Raw genomic sequence first — 18,185 nt, 5'->3', positions numbered from 1 at the left:
ATATATATATATATATATAAACAGACTAATAAATGTTATTGGTACATTAAAAAATAAAGGACAAATATTTATTATTGATAAATAAAAAATATAAAACATATATTTGTCATTTACATACATATATGTGTGTGTATATATATATATATATAAACAACACATGACTAATATTTGTCATTGATAAATTTAAAAAAATATGTCACAAATATTTGTAAGTAATAAAATGTAAAAATATATAGGATAAATATTTGTCATTGAAAAATATTAAAAAACACACGGAATAATTATTTGTCAAAGAAAATGAGAATAATAATAATCCACTAACTATAATTTTTCATACATCAATATAAAAAAATGATACAAATATTTTTCATTGGTACATACAAAATTACGAAACATTTATCCAAAAAAGAAAAACACGAGATAAATATCAATAAATGTTAAATATAGATAAATATGGTAAAAATATTTATAATTGATAAATAGAAAATAACACATGATATATGTTTGTCACTGATAAATTTTTAAAAAATATTAGATAAATATTTATCACTGATAAATTTAAAAAACACAAAATAAATATTTATCATTGATAAATATAATAAAACACAAGACAAATATATATTTTTTGATGCATAAAAAATACATGGCTCATATTTGTCACTAACAGTCATGAACTATTTTGCTCGTAAATTTATCTTTCAGATACTTTTATGATAATAAGTTGTATCTTTCAGATACTATTTTAATTATGCGAGAATTAATTTAAATTTTATACTTAGTTAAATACTAAAATGAAAACGTCATATACTTTCAAAGAATAAAATGATAGATTATAAAAAAAATCTATACCAGATCAAATCTCTAACTAAGAAATTGGACCCGTGCAAATGCACGAATCTCTTCACAAAGGTCATCTTTATTGATTAAAGATTTACAAAATTGAAGTCCTCTTTTAAAATATCAATTCATTTTTGAAGGAAAATGTTAATCTATAGATGATTAGTAATAATTAACTAATAATAATAATCTATCTATTAACTATTTATTAAATTTAAGTTCAAATTTTAACTTCAACTTCAACAATAATCGATTAAACTTTACCTATTTTTATAAAGAAGTTTAAATTTCCGAACTATTTTATCCGAAAACAAAGGATATAAGAAAAAAATATCTCTTTTTTTCTTGAAGCAAAACAAATTAGGCTTCAATATGCAATTTCATAAAGTCTAAATTCAAACTTATATGAAACTACTTCTTACTATTTCTAGAAATTATTAGGATGTATAGTTTTATAATGTTTGTGTTGGTTGTGTGATGATTTGGAAGAATCATATGAAGAACACAAATAGCATAGTCAATAAGCAAGCATTAGGAGTCTAAATTTTGAACTATTGAACAGAAATGCATCATATCTGGACCGGATATCTAGTAGTAAAATATATATTGTCAACAAGTTTTTTTCTCTTTTTCGTTTACAAATTAAATATTAAATATTAAAATATATTTAGATAAGGGGATAAAAACTTTTAAGTTCTTTGATGATTAACTGCTATAAAATTTTATATATTACATATATCTATTTAAAATTTAAATTCCTTTTTAAAATATTAAATTTAAATGAAAAAAAATACATCTCATCTAAAATCGAATAGAACTGCCAACTTCATTGAAAATTATAATAAAAAATACATAGAATTAATAATTATAACATTTCGAACTTGAAATTTAAGTGGAGGACTAGAATCTAAATCCTACATAGAAACAAATAATTACTTTCTATCAAATTAGTTTCGCTGTCTTATTTTGCTTGAGTCACAACGAATAAAAATGTAACACCTTTTATTAAATTTGTTACCATGTTTCATTGTCTTTGAACACACCAATTTGGATTTCATTGGTATAATTGCTCTCTTAGTATGAAAAAGTGTTACAATTCCTCCAATCAAATCAGCATTATGCTACTCCATTGTACATTGTTTTTAAGCATTAATTTTATACATATATTTATTATTTATAAATATATTTTTTTACTTTAAAAGTCCCAAATGATTGTTTGTCTCTGTAAAGGAGTACTTAAAAAAAAACATTAACTAAATAAATGCCAACACAAAAGCCGGGCTTTATTATTTAGTGAAATTCATGTGCCCGCTATTTGGATAATTAGTTCCCCCAAATAATAAGAAATAAAGCCCAGATAATTTAATAGTTCGAGTCTAAAAAACTCTGTTTGGATATTATTAAATGAACGGAATGAAAATGAATTGAGTGGAAAAAAATAGAGCATAATAGAACAAGGTATTTGTTCTATTGTTTGGGTAAAAAGTAGGATTTCATCTCATACACCTTAAATGGAAAAGAATGAAATCATGTTCCACTCCATTCCACTCATTTATAAAATATCGAAACAATAAAACCTCATTAGTTACTACTCTATTCCATCAATCCAAACAAAGCCTAAATTTCACCAAATAACGAATTTTATTTAATGTGGCTCACCATTTTATTTTTCCTAATATGATATGCTGAAAACTTTTTTTCATTTTGATATCATTTGCAATAAATAAATAGTATATAGTTAAAACGTAATTTTGCTGTAGTATAGAGCCAGTTTTGCAACCTTTCCTACCAAATGGTAATAAATTTCTTCCTCGATTAATTCCAACATATTACATAGTTGGTCTGCTGTGCTCAATTTGATAAATATGTAATCTTACCAACCTTTCTCTATATTGCAACTACTATTCCAGATGAAACACAACGTTTTCTTTTATATGGATCCCAAAAATTATCCAGAAACCGTCTAGCTCCAATTTCTTCTAACGCTTCTTCCTCATTCTAGACCTTGCATATCTAGAGAGCACAGCCAAGGAGAGAGAGAAAAAAGAAAGTTAGAAAGATGAAATATCCAACATAGCAGAACAAAAATTGATAAAATCCATTAGGTCAGAATATACTCTATGTGCATGCCACCCCGATCCGATGATGGAAGCAAGCTTCCCTGAAGCTCCTCCATGACCTTAACAGCTTGATCAATTTCCTATCAAAAGAAGAAAGGTTGATAAAATCATCAATAAGCAAAACTTCAGGGCAAGGGCCGAGGGTTATTTGATATATTTGGCCCGCTTAGTTACACTTCAGGCCCAAAGCATTGAAGGGGCAGGGGTGTATACTATAGTCTATAGATAATTGCAGTCAAGAGAGAGAAGGTTGGACAAGATCGCATTTTGTTCAATAAATGTCAAATGGCAAAGAAATAGAAAATAAATTCAACTAAGAAATACTATCAAATATCAAGCAAAACCATGTCCCATTCAATGGTATGCCTATGCCATATTGTCATAATTCTAATTAAGAGCCAATCATTCGGGAATCACGAGACAACAGCAGCATAATACAAGTTTGCCCAACTGATATTTTTTTGTGCACCGAGGTTCCCCTTGATCACATTTTGTTCCACTAGACAATTATATCAGCTGAGGTTGTACAGCTACAGTTTCCAGATAAATTTCATATCTCTAACTGATGTATCATGTATGCCAATATGAAAAATCAAATTTTCAGAAACTTAAACTCATGACACGACTAGAAGACCATGATCAATTATCATATCATATTATATTTAAAGGTAGAGTTTCTTTTCAAAGAGCCCAGCACATCACTACAAAGAAAAGAGTAACTGAAGAACTTATGGAAAAGAATAGGACCAACAAATTTACTGTTGTAACCCTCAAATTGCTGAAGGTTAAATATAAAAAAAAAACACCGACTTACCTCAAAATCAGCAAATGCTACAGGCATTCCTCCTCTAGAACGCATTTTGACCAAGTTGAATCCAGCATACCTGGAAAAATGGATTGAAAACATTAAGTTCTGTAATCAAAAGCAAGTAGATGATGAACAACGCAGAATATAGATTTAACAAGAACCAGCGTCCAGCAGGTTGAACACTTTTACAATTTTATTAACAATACTAGAGGTCCAGGTCCTTAGTGAATCCATTAATAAGAAATAAAAGCAGTAACTTACACAGAAAAAGCTTGCTTTAATTCATCCTCAGTGCAGTTTGGACCAAGGTTTGCAATAAAAAGAGTGGAACATGGTCCTCCATCACCACCACCCTTTTTGTGTTGCTCCTGCAGCCAATTTGAAAAAAAAAGTAATACATAAGTTCATAATGGGAAAATGAAAAGACACATTTTACAAACTACACAATTTTGCATCTGCTGCATAATGGTTTGGCCGAAACACTGAAAGGAACAAGTTCTGTGAGCAGCATTTGATGAGAGAAAAATTATTGGATGCTTTATAATTTTGACAAATGCAGAAGGCTAAAGAATTCTAAGTTCCAATATACTGCTAATGCTGTATTTCACTTACGCTTGCCACAGGTGCAACACTGTCAGAGCCAACAGCAGCAGTATCACCACTACACACAAGCACAAAATATAAAAAACTTAGTAAACTAAAACAAAATTTAAAATACTTGTATAACTTTATTATTCATTTTTTGTTTGTGTTAACAATTTGCAGAACTTTGAACTTCTGAGCTATGGAAAACAAAATTTAAATTAATTGTACTTTCAACCTTTGTGTGTTTGCTACATCACCATGGCTGCTGCCATTTTCTGATGGTTCGTCAGGTTCACTTTCACCTAAATGCGAAAACATGTGCAGGTGAGCAACAACAATAAGAGGGACAAGAATATGAAACCTAACTACGGAAATACCTTTTTCTACTATTTCCCTCTTCATATTCTAATACCAGCCACCAAATTTATATTGAAAGGGACAAATATCTATGGTGTAATATAAAGACTCGACAATAAACAGTAGCAAGCCATATTATCATCATAGTCATTTCAGAATAATAGATATCTATGTTGCTTTGAACTTATAGTTAAAGTAACGTCACCATCATCACTTGACGATCCTTGAACATTGGCTTCCCCCTTTGACCTTTTATCTATAACCACATAGACTCCACCACCTGTGTGTGCAAAATAAAACCACTAATCATCCTGGAAAAACCGTAAAATTATAAACAGTAAAAGTAATAGCTAATATAGGCTAATCTTATGTCATGAGCATGTGTAAGTAGTGTTGGGAAAAGCTCATAAAAATAGCTTATGACATGTCTATGAGTTATTTTCAGCTTATTTCATTAAGATGGCCAGGAGAGTAATGCTATGGACAAACATTCAGACACTCACTTTTAACCACACGCTCAAATAGAGTGCCACGCTACCCATTTCTTTTAACCACTCACATGTTAACCGGTTCTGTAAGTTGACCTATTTATTTATCTTTTTTTCTTGATAATTCAGTACCCATCCAAGCTACCTCCATAGCAAACCCTCCTCCATCATCTTTCATTTTTTCCAGCATCACACTCAAACATTTCTTCTTCCAACAACTATTACTTATATCTTTTCCTCTCATTTTAACATTTTCGTTCTCCTACATACTTATATCAACCATAGCTTTTGAGAATCAAAATCACCTTTCTCTCTCTAAAAATTGTAAATTCTCTCTAGCTTTTCACGATCGAAAACCAGATCTTAGTCTTCCTATGTGAGCTTTTCGACTTCCATTGTTCTGGTCTGGTTTACGTTCCATCTGACGACGGACCTTGTCACCTCTGCCATCTCTTGCAAGCCGTTTTTCGACCTCTGTTCTCCTTATCGTAAACCACAATTTCTACACCACTTATTGGAACCAGATTCCAAAAGCAAATCATCCAAGGAGAGCAAGAGGCGAGGTTGAGGGATGGTAGTGGTTGGTTGGTAGAGAGAGAAAGAGATATGAGCAAACTTCAAATCAGTTGTGCCGGTTGCCTATTAAAGATTTAATGAGAAGAGTGACGTGCCAGCATACTAAAGCGAGTGTTCGAAGGCGTGTGTTTGAACGTGTGACTGTAGCATTCCGCTGTCCAAGATTGCTTAATCTTATGAAAACAGCTTACATCATATATGAAAATAGTTTAGCCTTAATTCATCCTCAATATGTGAAAATAAGAATATATCTAAATTCTATATATGCATTATAGCTTGATAGTTGATAATTTCATGTATTCTATTCCTCGTCTTGTTGTCCATATTCATCCCTACCAAGCATGCATAATATATATACCTGGTTTTCGCTTCCTCCTAGAGTTTGACCTGGCAAGTTCAATATGTAAAACAGACCCATATTGAGGATCAAATTTCACACCCTGACAATCATCAAGTAAAAAAGATATTAGATCTAAGACCAGCTTCTATATATTGTAAACATTTTATTTGTAAAATATTACCCATTTTATTTTATTATCTATCATACCACCACAATTGAATCACAAATTTGAAGCATATACAACAATCCCCTAAAACTCCTAGGACTTCCTTCAGAGTAAGACTATGTGTCAAGTCACTGAAATTAACATATTCTTACGGGGTGCAGTTCAGTTCATAGCTTCTACAATATCACTTCAGAAAGCATTTCGTTAAACTTAAACAGTTTAATTAAATGTTTATTCAATAAGCAATTTGAATAATCATCTTAATTAAGTGTGTATACCATAAGCGTTGACCACATAAGTGCATGTTTGTGTATATATCAATTATTTCTATAACCAAAAAAATGTCAAACTATTTTCACCATAAGCTATCTTGGAGAGCTTATGAAAATAAGCTAAAAACAGTTGATGGACATGTCATAAGTTATTTCCATAACTCTCCCAAACAGTCTCATAAGTGTTTATGCCAGTAGATAAGATAACTCAATCCTAATTAAATGCTTACGCATAAGTTGCTTTGAAGAGCTTACTGAAAATAACATGAAAACAACTTATAGACAATAGACATGTCATAAGCCATTTTAAGTATATCTAAGCCCTAATATAAGTGATTATGTCACAAGATAAAGTTGCTCCACTCTTTTAATGATTCCCTTAGTCCAGAAAGGGAGAAGATAGTATTAGTAATCATACAGTTGAAGATTCATCTTATATTGAAAATAAGTTTGAGATCCTAATACAAATAAAAATTCCTTAGAATATTTCATGTTGAATGATTATAAAAGATACCAAAAGAATACATGAAATGTTCTATAGAGAGAGCTAGTAGAGATTTTACAAACTAACTATCTCTAACTTTATTATCTCTAATACAAAAATATCCAATCTTAACAGTACTAACCAACTAACTAACTTCCCAAACTACTAACAAAATATTCAATCGTAACATATGGCACCAGAATGTTTACTCCAAGGAACAATAATGAAAACAGATAACTGTAATATAGAAAAATTAAGCTATCTAATATCTTCAACTAAATTCCTAACTCTGAGTATTCATCTTGGATGGTGAAATTTGAAACTAGGCACTCACATTTAGGGCGTGCAAAGCTGCCATTGCTGCCTGATGATTGAAAAACGTAGCAAATGCAACGACCTAAAAACAAAAGCGAATTTTCATCAAGTTTCAATCTCCGTTGAAACTGCAACATTCAATTGAATAGAAGTTTCCTTTGTTGAGAATCGAACTGAAATTGAGTACCTGGTTGGCGCGGCCGGTGTACTTGAGTTGGCAGGAGTCGAAGCCTGGGCGGCGACGAAAGAGGTTGTGGATTTCACGCGCCTTCACGTCGTCTGGGAGACCGGAGACGAAGAGTGTGTTGATGTTGCTCCGGTCATCTGACTGATACAGGTAATATGGATCGAATGGCGGTAGAGCCATTCGAAGTGTTGCGCCGGTGAAGATGAATTGGTGAGAACCGTCGTGTGAGGCGGTGAAGACGGTGGCCGGAGAAGGACTGGACTTGAACGTGTGACGACGATGACGGGGGTTGAGAGCTACTGACTCCTCAGGTTAGGTCTTGTTGTAAAAAAAGGATACGAAATCCATTTTCGCTGTGTAAGTGTCGTTAAATTTTTAATCTTAAAAGTTAATTAAAATTGATTTTTTTTTTCTTTTAAAAAATCAATTTTAAAGTTAACTTTTAGTTGAAAAAAAAATTAAAATATAAAAATGGATAAAAAGGTGATGCAATGTAAAATAAGTTTATAGTCACAACTAATAATAACTTATCACATCAATAAAAATTTAATAATTATATTTGATTAAAAATTTATAAATACGTTGTATAATTTACATGATTATAATTGGAGAACAGTATAAAATAATTTCATATCATGAATATATTATTTTTAAATTTTATAAAAATATTTTAAAATAATGTAGTATGAAAAAACAATAAAAATAACAATTTTGATACTATAGATTTGCAAACACAATAGAAGTTAATCTCAAACTGTCATTGAGATAATTATTTTGGTAATATTTATGATTTTCTTGACATATGAATTTTACTACTACTTATGTTGAAATCTACGATATTTAAAGAATATAAGTTTTTACTTTAAAAAGTAAAATAATTTAAATATTAAAAATTTATAATTTATTTAAAATAATAGTGGTAATTATTTTTAGAATTTTAGACAAAACTTCTGAGATAGTTGTTGGAGAGGTAATCGATGGTGGTTGTTATAACGCTCAGAGGTTGGATCGAGAATAGTTGAGGTTCGAAGTTGTGGCAAGAGGGAGATATAGTGGTCAAAGGTGGTGGAGTGATGATTGATGAGTGACTTGAGTGGTGGTTAGAGGTGGTTGTCAAAGTGGTAGACGTCCATGATAGTCGCCAACAAGATCAGTGTAGTGGTCGTCGATAATCAAATTTATATAACATATATATTGGTCGCTTTTAAAATGTGTTATCATTAAAGCATTTGTAAGTTGAGGTTTTAAGTGAAGAGTGAAAAATAAACTATTAAGTCGCATCACATCTAAGAAAGATTCAAGTAAAAGACCGTGACTCCACTTTTCTAAATATTGTGCATATATAGATTTTAAAGAATTTAAAATTGATCCATCTAAGTTTAGGTCTTTTGAAACATGTGAGTCATAAGCTTTTCACAATAGCTATGATAGGTGGAGTTCATTTCAAATTCAAATAACCTATTCACTATAATTATGACATTTTTTGCTCGGAATCCTTCTTAACTATGTGATGAATTCTTCAACTCAAAATTATGGAACCAATACAATACAATGAGTCAATAAAAACTCTAATGCACTACCACTTCAACATGTGTCTATATTAATTATAGATTTTATTCATTACCAATCGTAGGAGAACACATTATGAAAGTGATAACATATATCTCATCTCATTCTAATCTTGATTCACCTCCCAAGTTTCATATATAAACAAGTAGTTTACCACCGCAAAGTATAAGTTTAACTCATTTAATTAATTGAACTCAATCTTAACTTGAATTTGTTTGTTTATTAACAAACGAAGTTGACCAAACTCAAATTATTCACGAATAGATCAGCTCATTTACATTCATTCTTGTCACAGATGCATTTTAAACACCCCCCAATCCCTCCAAAATAAAATAAAATAAACATATTTTAGTTTACTAAAATCCACACACAACAAAAATGAAAAACCACGATGAATTAATAATGAAATAAGAGAACATAATCATGAAGCAACAGAAACAATAACTTCTTCTTCCTCCTCAAACAACAAATCCTCTGTCTTCCTAAACACAGCATGCACCAACACAACCAGAAGAGCAACAAAAACAGCAACAACAATATTAACAGTAGCGTGCGTGAGAAGCAACAGAGCAACCGTAACAAAAGCCATAAGAACAACCACAAGTCTATCATCAACAAGTCGACCCCACAGAATCACCGGTTGGTCACGCAAAAAGTAAAGAAACAACCACGCCGCCATTAGAAGAACGAAAACAATGAGCGAAATTGGGTGCCATAAAAGACTCAGAAACAGAATAAGAAGCAGCACCATTGTGTAGTTCATGCGGAAGTAAGAGATGTTCACACGAATTCGTGAAATTGATTCTGGTATGATGTTGGAGGGGATGCCGAGTGATCGGAGATCGAACATGGTTTTCCATGCTCGACGTGTTCCTAAGCCAGCTTTGATTCTTTGTTTTCCGCGTGCTATGTATTCGAGTTTTGGTGGTGTTGGGATTGTGCCGTAGGTTGTTGTCATGGTGGTGGAAACCATTGCAATATGAAGAAATGAAATGCTTACTACAACAAGTTTAATAATTATACAAGTTGTTGGGTCCTATGGTTTTGTGACTTTTTTTTATGTTTTTATGAATGAGTGTTTTATTATGAAATCATACATTTATGAAATTAAAACATTGACGATCATTCGATTGAGATCAGATGATATAAATTTAAATTTAGTATTTTATTTTATTTTTATAAATAAAAAATTTACATTGAAATAAGAATCATTCAATGATGGATATATCAATTGTAATTGTGTTACTGTTTGATTGTGCCAACTTTAGACAATATGAATTGCATTCTATGGGTTTTGGAGGATGTGATGTGGATGGTAATAATTTGAGCTTTTTATTTGATTTTTGCTCTTGGATTTGCATTTCTTTTTGTGAGTTAGATAGGTAGATGATTGAAATGTTGTTTCCAAACGAGTGAAGACGTTTATAATAAGTTTTATTGGTGTCAAATTTGGAAAGAGGTTGGTGTTGCTTTCTTCCTTGGTTGTAGTGTTGAAACTATTTGATGAATGGGAAATTTAGCACGTCAATAGTTAGTAAGGTAATTTTACACACATCCCTAAAATTTTGCATATTTAATTTAACAATATCAGTATTTATTGGTCAAGTTATGTCTTATAAATTAATAATTCATCATTTTAATCTTTAAATATGTGAGATGATTTTACTAAAATATTTTTACAAAATTATTTTTAAATTATATTTTGTTTGTCAAGTTTAATCTTTAAATATGTATTCAATTAGTTTGTTTGGTCATCTAATATGTTTTATGTTAATTAACTTAGTTGACAAAAGATACTGATAAAAGACACGCTCGAAAAACTATTTATTGGTTTTTGCATCAATTTCATATTTGATCTTTTTTATCAGTCCCCTCAATTCTTATACTTGAATATAATATAGAGGCAAAAGTTTTATTGTTAGCGACTTACTTTATAAGAGAAAAAAAAAATTAAAATCAATTTTTTGCAGTACTATTTTTCTAAGATATTGTCTTATATATAAGATCAAAAGGATTATTTTTTGCAGTACTATTTTTCTAAGATATTGTCTCTAAATTATTTATAATTGTGCATCTTTATACTTTTATCTTTAAAAGACGTTTCGGTGGATTCAAAGAATTTGGTCTTTATAAAACTATCTTCAACTACGATTTTTAAGCAATGTAAGATTTTTTTTATATCCTAAAATAATTGTTTTGATTTATTGAGGTTTAGTCGGTCTTGATATGTGATGATAATCGTTATAATTCTAATTTTCCCATCCGAAGTCTAAATGGTGCAGTGATGGATTAAAAGTAAGTATTTATAAACCAACTTTGAATTCTTCTTTATTTTTCTAGTATTTTTTCTCTTATGTTTGGAGAGAAATAGACACAACAATAATTTTAATAAATTTTATACACAAAAATAAAAATTAATAAAAATATATATTGTGTGTCTATCTTCTTTAAATGTGAAGGAGAAAAAAAAGGGGATACAATCAAATTCTTATAAAAACAGTGTACTTGAAAAGTTAGTCTACAATTACACTTAGCTTATGGTGACATTTCTTTTGTTTTTTGTTTTCCTTCAATTTCTTCATCTCATAGTGTAGATTAGAAAAATATTCTTAAACTAGAGAAAACTTAAAAAAAATAAAATTTACAAGAAAACATTAAGTTTTGAATAATTTCACAATAATGATATATGGAGATGGTGTTAAATGGTATGAATGATGTTTTTTTTTTAAAATGCAAGAATGATGATTTGTTTTATTATAAATAGTTGATTACAGAGTCAATTCTAAATTTTAAGGAAATCATTGGTGGAGGTGTTAAAGTTATCTATCTTATAATCTTCGTTCTTTTTTCAATTTTTTTATTTGGTATAAATTAATATTTTTTTATATCGACATTTACGTATAAATATGGTTAATTCAATTGAATAATTAATTAATTTAAATTATAATAAAAAATATGATAAATTCAACTATATAATTAATCTTAATTTTTAATGTGATTTAAATTAATCATTCACTCAACTGACTTAAACACATTTTTACACACAATTAATCAATAAATATAAAAAAAATTAGGTGTCTTGAATTATTTTTTCTAAATTTGATAATGGTACCATGCTTACTATTTATTACTCTACCTTGCGCGACCTAAGTAGAGGTGAAAAACAATATATTATCTATCATGCATCAATATTTGTAGTCCATGTTTCATGCCAAACCCGATTGTGATTTTTTAGTATTTGTTGTGTTGTAAACGACAGAGACTAGAAGTAGTGAAGTGATTGTAGTGACAGCAGATCATGACTCCAGGAAGGGCTGTAAGGCAAGTTATCAGGGCATATGCCTTAAGCCCCACCTTCACCAATCATCACCCAATCAGATGATTTTCTAATGTTAAAAAGGTTCATTGTAAAAATTTAGGTGAATGTGTGATCCTTTGTGTGTTGTTTTTCCAATTTCAAATGTACTGAATATGATTCGATAGTGTATTTTATATTATTAAAAATTAAAACTCGATAAAAAATTAAAAAGTAATAAATTTTGAGAATTTAATGAGCATTCACTTAAAAATTATTGAAAGTGGTGGTCTTCCCATCAATGTTTTTTAAGATCACTAATGTCCTAAAAAAATATTAAATTATTTTAATGTCGATTGAAAAAGAAAAAATGGCATTGACTGTAATAAATTAATAAATAATTAATGTTGCATTCCGAAAAGTTAAAAAAGAATTTTAAAATAATATAATTTTTTACTAAAATATTACTATGAACTTAAAAAAACCAAGATATTTTTAACGAATTTTTATAATTTCAAAAATTAACCTTTAACTTCTTCTGAAATAAAATATAAGAAAAAATAATAGTTGAAAAGTTGATCTATGTAGTTAAACATTTAATCAAAATACATTAACTTTTAAACTACGATTTTGCTTATATTTTATTCCATAAATAGTATATTATCCAAAAACTTTTGACAAAAAAATATTTTTTTTAAAAGTATATATAGTTGAAGGAATGACTTAAATCAATTTGACTAGGTTATAAATTTAATATAACCAAACTTTTAAATTTTGTACTTTTATTCTCTTTTGATCTGTTATAATTTTTAATCATGAAGATAATTTATATAACCATTGAGGACTATATTGAATAAACAAATATATTAATATTATTGATTTAATATTCAACTTTTAATATGTAATATATAAATGGTGACACAAATAAATTAAAAAAAAATTAACTTAATTATTGATTAAAAAAAATTTTAAAAATCTTTTTCAAATTTTCCGTCATAAGCTCATATATATATCAAGGAAAATTTGAAAATTTTAGTTTAAAAATCGTTTGTACCAGAAAAAATTTTGAATTTTCGAGTACACAACTTATTCAATAAAACTTGAAACCCCTAAGTTTTTCAGAAATTAAAACACATTTTTTTTAAAAAAATCAGCATCGAAAAACTTTCGGTATACTGCAGTGGAACATAGATTAAATTTTTCATAAATTTTAAAAAAAAAATTATACACCGAAAAACTTGAATTGGTTGTTTTGAAAATTTTTGGATGATAAAAAAGAAAAAAAAAATTAAATTTTTAAAATAATAAAAAAAAATTAACGGTAAATTTGACAATTTTAAAAAATTGTGAAAGTATAGGTATAGAGTAAAATTTCCGTTTTATTAATATTTAATCAATCGTTTACAAAGTGGGCCATAAACGGCCCAAGCCCATAAAAAACCATTGACATTTAAAAAAACAAAAGTTGAAGCGCATTAGCAAACGACAGTGTTGAACGTATTTGCAATGTTCTGTGCCAAAGCTTTGTTTAGAACAAGCAAATGGAATTGGAAATGGAACCCACTAAACAATGTTACGGTCTCTTTTTCTTTTTCTTCTTCTTCTTCTTCTTCTTCTCACGCGAGGGTCATTGCTCCTATGGATATGGCTGCAAGAGATGGCGAACTTAGGGTTTTCATTGTTGCCGGCGAGGTTTCCGGTGATTCTATCGCTTCTCGTCTCATGTCTTCTCTTAAACTTCTATCTCCTTTCCCTCTTCGCTTTGCCGGCATCGGAGGGTAAAATTTTCCTTCTAAATATTTAAACATAAAGAACATGAAGAAAAATGTTATTCATTTTTAATGTTTAATATATTTCAGGACTAAGATGAAAAGTGAAGGATTGCAATCTTTGTTTCCTATTGAGGATATCTCAGTAATGGGAATTTGGGAACTATTGCCTCATTTCTATACAATTAAAGTGAGGTTTTTTATAACTGCATTTGTTAAACACAACATCACTTTTTTACTGCATGCTTGGATTTATGTCATGTAACCTATGAAACATTGATAATGACAAAGACACACAGCTGAGATCTCGACACCAGTAATAATTTGAGAAAATGAATTATTGAATGTTATCATCCTGTAAAAAATCAATGTGTCGCTGTCAGACGGACATTCGGACACACATTCATTAAAATTGTCATTGCTACATAGGATGAAACTAATTATGTTCTGTTTCAAAATAGGTATAGTTTTGGAAATAGGGTGTGTTTAAGTGATCAGCTTAATTAAGTCATATAAGAACTTATGTGTAAGTTATTTTTAAAATCTAAGAGGTGAAGAGATAAACTCTGCATAACCTTTTGTATAAGTTGTTTCCCTTATGCTTTCTTGGAGAGCCTGTGTAAATTAGCTGAAAATTGTTTATAGGTATACCATAAAAAAAAGTTACTGTATTTTATAAGCAAACACCCTTATAGTAGTGATCTATGAAACATATATCCCGACACGTCGACACCAGTAATAATTTGAGAAAATGAATAAATTGAATGTAATCAATATGTCGGTGTCAGAGTCGGACAACGCCTTCAATAAGAAGTTTTGGTGCTACAGAGTACTTGATTGCTACTATAGCTTAGGTATCTGGGGATCTTATCCTTTTACCTTATTTTGAATCTTATTTAAAGCTTGTGTGTAACACTTGTATTCTGTGTGCGTTTAATTTTCAGGCGAGACTGAATGAAACTGTAAAAGCAGCTTCTCTATTTGAGCCTCATGTCGTATTAACAGTTGATTCTAAGGGTTTTTCTTTTCGGTTCTTGAAACAGCTAAGAGGTACAAACTACTAAATTAATGTTCCTACTACATTGATAGAAAATCTGTCGTGGATATTTTATTTAGAGGTATGCTGTATGCAAATGAGGGAATGCATTTTGCAGCTAGATGCAGGCAGCAAAAGTTGCATTTACCGGCACATTTTCACTATGTAGCGCCGTCGTTCTGGGCATGGAAAGGAGGTGAAGCAAGGCTCAGAGGGTTGGCAGACTTTGTGGATCATCTGTTTTGCATACTTCCTAATGAGGAAGAAGTTTGTAGGTTGAATGGATTATCTGCAACCTTTGTAGGGCATCCTGTCTTGGAGGACGTTATGGAGTTGAATTTGGTATGAGCGTTGTAGTGTTTTAGGACCTTTGCATATGCTCTCACTAGCTCTATAGCAAAGATTATATGTGTTTACCAGGGATGTATATATTTGTAATCCTTGTTACCTATTTTTCTATATTTTTCGTCTAGTTGAACTTTATGTTTGAGTTTTGTCAATAATTCTCGATATTTTTCAGAGAAACAGTTTCTCAATCAATGAATGGAAGGCCGAAGGAAATGGTGAAGACTTCCGGAGGAAACATGAAGTGCCTCCAGGTAATTCTAAACTGTAACCAAACAAAGCTCCACAAGCTCAAATATCTTTTCGGAAAATGTACTAATTTATTGATTCTTTCCGGTACCCAAAAGTAACTATGTAAAAGAATATGCTTAAGATTTTATAACTATTGAGTAAGAAACATTTCCATTCTATTACTTTACCGACTTTCATTTCTGAGATAAGTATTTGTTTATTATTTTCATTCTTGTTTGTGTGGATATTTGCTTTAACATAATATGCCAAGGCCACATTTTGAACCTGAAGTTTAAGTTAAGTTTGGAAAGAGAAGGGTCATGAGAACCATTATCTAGATACTCTTTACACAATTTTGTTTAAATTGAAGTTATAGTTTGCTTTATCATCACATCGACTTTAACTTTAAAAGGAGCCACTGTTATTAGTTTGCTACCTGGAAGCAGAATACAAGAAGTCAGTCGGATGCTTCCCATCTTTGCTAACACAATGGAACTACTGAAAGAAAGTGTTCCACAGTTGATGACAGTCATTCATATTGCACCTAATGAACATGTGGAAAACTTCATTGCTGGTGCTGTTCACAGATGGCCTGTGCCTGTTGTATTGATTCCAGGCAGAACAACACAGCTGAGATATGATGCTTTTAGTGTACGCCCCGCTGTCCCACTAGACTTTCATTTGCATAATAGTTCTTTTCAATTCATTATGTCTAAACTTGTAGCAGCATTAGAAAATTTGTTTAACACCTCTGATGTCTGCTCCTGGCAGTTGTCAATTGTAGAATGATTACAGACTCTAGTTTTATCAACTTCTAGAGGATGTCTAATTGAATACATGAACCTAAACTTGTAATAACATAATAACTGCTAATTCTCCTAGTCTCCTCTATTTTGTGTTCAACTTACTCGAATCCATAGCTCTCTATAGTCTATACCAATACCAAATTATGTTAAATAGGAACACATGTTAGGTTAGGTATGACCAAAGTACCTTGTTTTTATGGCACTGGAATTACTTTAGATGCATTTGACTAACAATGTTAATGTATCTATATTCAATTCAATCCAAGCTTCTATTATTGTTTATTAGACCTGCATTAAAATTCTTACATATTGTGCATGAATGTTGCATTTTTTGTGCCTAGTTAATTTGAACCAACACATTGCAGGCTAGTAGAGTTGCGTTGTGCACATCCGGGACAGTAGCCGTGGAGCTGCAGCTTGCGCGCTTACCTTGTGTCGTGGCATATCGTGCCCATATTTTGACTGAATGGTTTATTAGGTACAAAGCTAAGATACAATACATATCACTTCCCAATATTCTTTTGGATTCAGCCATTATTCCCGAAGTACTCTTTTCATCTTGCAAACCAGAAAACCTAGCCTTATTGCTCAAGTAAGACTGACAAAATTATTTCATTTTGCATTACTAATTCTGAATGTCTTGAAACCTTAGAATATATTAGTTGCAGGGAATATTTCTCATTTTTGACATTAGGTCATGGCTTTATTTTGCAGAGATTTAGTACATGATCATGTTGGTCGTGAAGAACAGATAACTGCAGCGCAAAAGTTTGTCAAGCTTTTAATGCCTTCAAAAAGCACAAAGCACAACCTGGCAATGCAAAATTTGATGAGAACATTTCCTGATTACAGTCCAAGTGCTGTTGCAGCGTTGACTATATTAAACTATGGGAAGTCTGTTATTCATGACTAGTATAGAAGGACTTCTTTTTATCGGTGTAGTCTCTGTGGCATCAAAATTTTTATTACAAAGGTTTAGGGTTTAGATTTAGGATGAGAAATTTTGAAATGCTTTGTGTTTGATTCGACAATGAGAGGAGAGATATTTTAATGTAAGAAAAATCTATAATTAATTACATTTTTTTACACTTATAATATCTAAGGTCCCGTTAAATATAAATGTATTTAGTTTTAAAATCCCTCACTTCTAGAGAGAAGCTAAACTAAGTTTAGGAGAGATTTTTGATCCCTCTCCTCCCATATTAAAAAAAGGAACCAAGCCACTAATAGTTGATTATAAAAAAAATTTGGCCTAATTATAAAAAAATTATGTTAGTATCCTAAGAAATCAGTAACTGTTTAATTGACTAGGATATGATTATGATGATGGTGATGTAATGCACCGAGGATTTTTGTCAAGTATTTTCACTTGTTCGTATTGATTACTCTAAATTTTGATTTGGGTCTAAGAAACTTAGCTTCAAGCTAAAAATTGTGATGGCAAATACTTAAAGGTTGGATTGTGTGTGTATGTGAGTGCAAAGTTATACAAGTCTTCTCGAGATGCCAACTTTCAATTGCATTCCAAGGTTCCATTTAATTTTTCTTCTGCAACTAGTAAACTTAACTTTCCTATATATATATATATATATATATATA

General features: G+C 30.4%; 3 protein-coding genes across 3 annotated transcripts; 1 reads left to right on the top strand and 2 right to left on the bottom strand.

Moving 5' to 3' along the window:
* Positions 1–2,520: 2,520 nt before the first annotated feature.
* Positions 2,521–7,892, bottom strand: LOC101503574 (uncharacterized). The gene is made up of 10 exons (XM_004510304.4): positions 7,536–7,892; positions 7,368–7,430; positions 6,130–6,211; positions 4,913–4,987; positions 4,586–4,652; positions 4,378–4,426; positions 4,027–4,133; positions 3,772–3,841; positions 2,955–3,037; positions 2,521–2,850 (listed from the first exon to the last, which is right to left on the bottom strand). Exons 1-10 carry the CDS (start codon positions 7,713–7,715, stop codon positions 2,817–2,819), a joined length of 810 nt encoding a protein of 269 aa, XP_004510361.1. The 5' UTR covers positions 7,716–7,892; the 3' UTR covers positions 2,521–2,816.
* A 1,447-nt stretch (positions 7,893–9,339) lies between these two features.
* On the bottom strand, positions 9,340–10,163 carry LOC101503901 (PRA1 family protein F3). Its single transcript, XM_004510305.4, has one exon. The coding sequence runs from the start codon at positions 10,075–10,077 to the stop codon at positions 9,526–9,528; it is 552 nt and encodes a 183-aa protein (XP_004510362.1). The 5' UTR covers positions 10,078–10,163; the 3' UTR covers positions 9,340–9,525.
* Positions 10,164–13,864: 3,701 nt separating this feature from the next.
* On the top strand, positions 13,865–17,683 carry LOC101504220 (probable lipid-A-disaccharide synthase, mitochondrial). Its single transcript, XM_004510306.4, has 8 exons — positions 13,865–14,177; positions 14,259–14,358; positions 15,113–15,218; positions 15,323–15,546; positions 15,725–15,803; positions 16,193–16,431; positions 16,952–17,178; positions 17,301–17,683. Exons 1-8 carry the CDS (start codon positions 13,906–13,908, stop codon positions 17,497–17,499), a joined length of 1,446 nt encoding a protein of 481 aa, XP_004510363.1. The 5' UTR covers positions 13,865–13,905; the 3' UTR covers positions 17,500–17,683.
* The last annotated feature ends 502 nt before the right edge of the window (positions 17,684–18,185 follow it).

This window comes from Cicer arietinum, chromosome 7 (genome assembly GCF_000331145.2).
Source record: "Cicer arietinum cultivar CDC Frontier isolate Library 1 chromosome 7, Cicar.CDCFrontier_v2.0, whole genome shotgun sequence".
Taxonomy (NCBI): Eukaryota; Viridiplantae; Streptophyta; class Magnoliopsida; order Fabales; family Fabaceae; genus Cicer; species Cicer arietinum.
The sequence above is the reverse complement of the archived record's forward strand: the minus strand, read 5'-3'. Positions and strand labels throughout refer to the sequence as shown.

What these genes read in the sequence shown, in the direction of transcription:
- LOC101503574 (XM_004510304.4), bottom strand. Translation starts at nt 7,715, where the DNA reads ATGGCTCTACCGCCATTCGATCCATATTACCTGTATCAGTCAGATGAC. An exon ending in CAGCTTTGCACGCCCTAAAT is followed by an intron (nt 6,212 to 7,367) that starts GTGAGTGCCTAG and finishes GATGATTGTCAG; the next exon opens with GGTGTGAAATTTGATCCTCA. An exon ending in AGGATCGTCAAGTGATGATG is followed by an intron (nt 4,653 to 4,912) that starts GTGACGTTACTT and finishes TTTCGCATTTAG; the next exon opens with GTGAAAGTGAACCTGACGAA.
- LOC101503901 (XM_004510305.4), bottom strand. Translation starts at nt 10,077, where the DNA reads ATGGTTTCCACCACCATGACAACAACCTACGGCACAATCCCAACACCA.
- LOC101504220 (XM_004510306.4), top strand. Translation starts at nt 13,906, where the DNA reads ATGTTCTGTGCCAAAGCTTTGTTTAGAACAAGCAAATGGAATTGGAAA. An exon ending in GTTCTTGAAACAGCTAAGAG is followed by an intron (nt 15,219 to 15,322) that starts GTACAAACTACT and finishes TGCATTTTGCAG; the next exon opens with CTAGATGCAGGCAGCAAAAG. An exon ending in AACCTAGCCTTATTGCTCAA is followed by an intron (nt 17,179 to 17,300) that starts GTAAGACTGACA and finishes TTTATTTTGCAG; the next exon opens with AGATTTAGTACATGATCATG.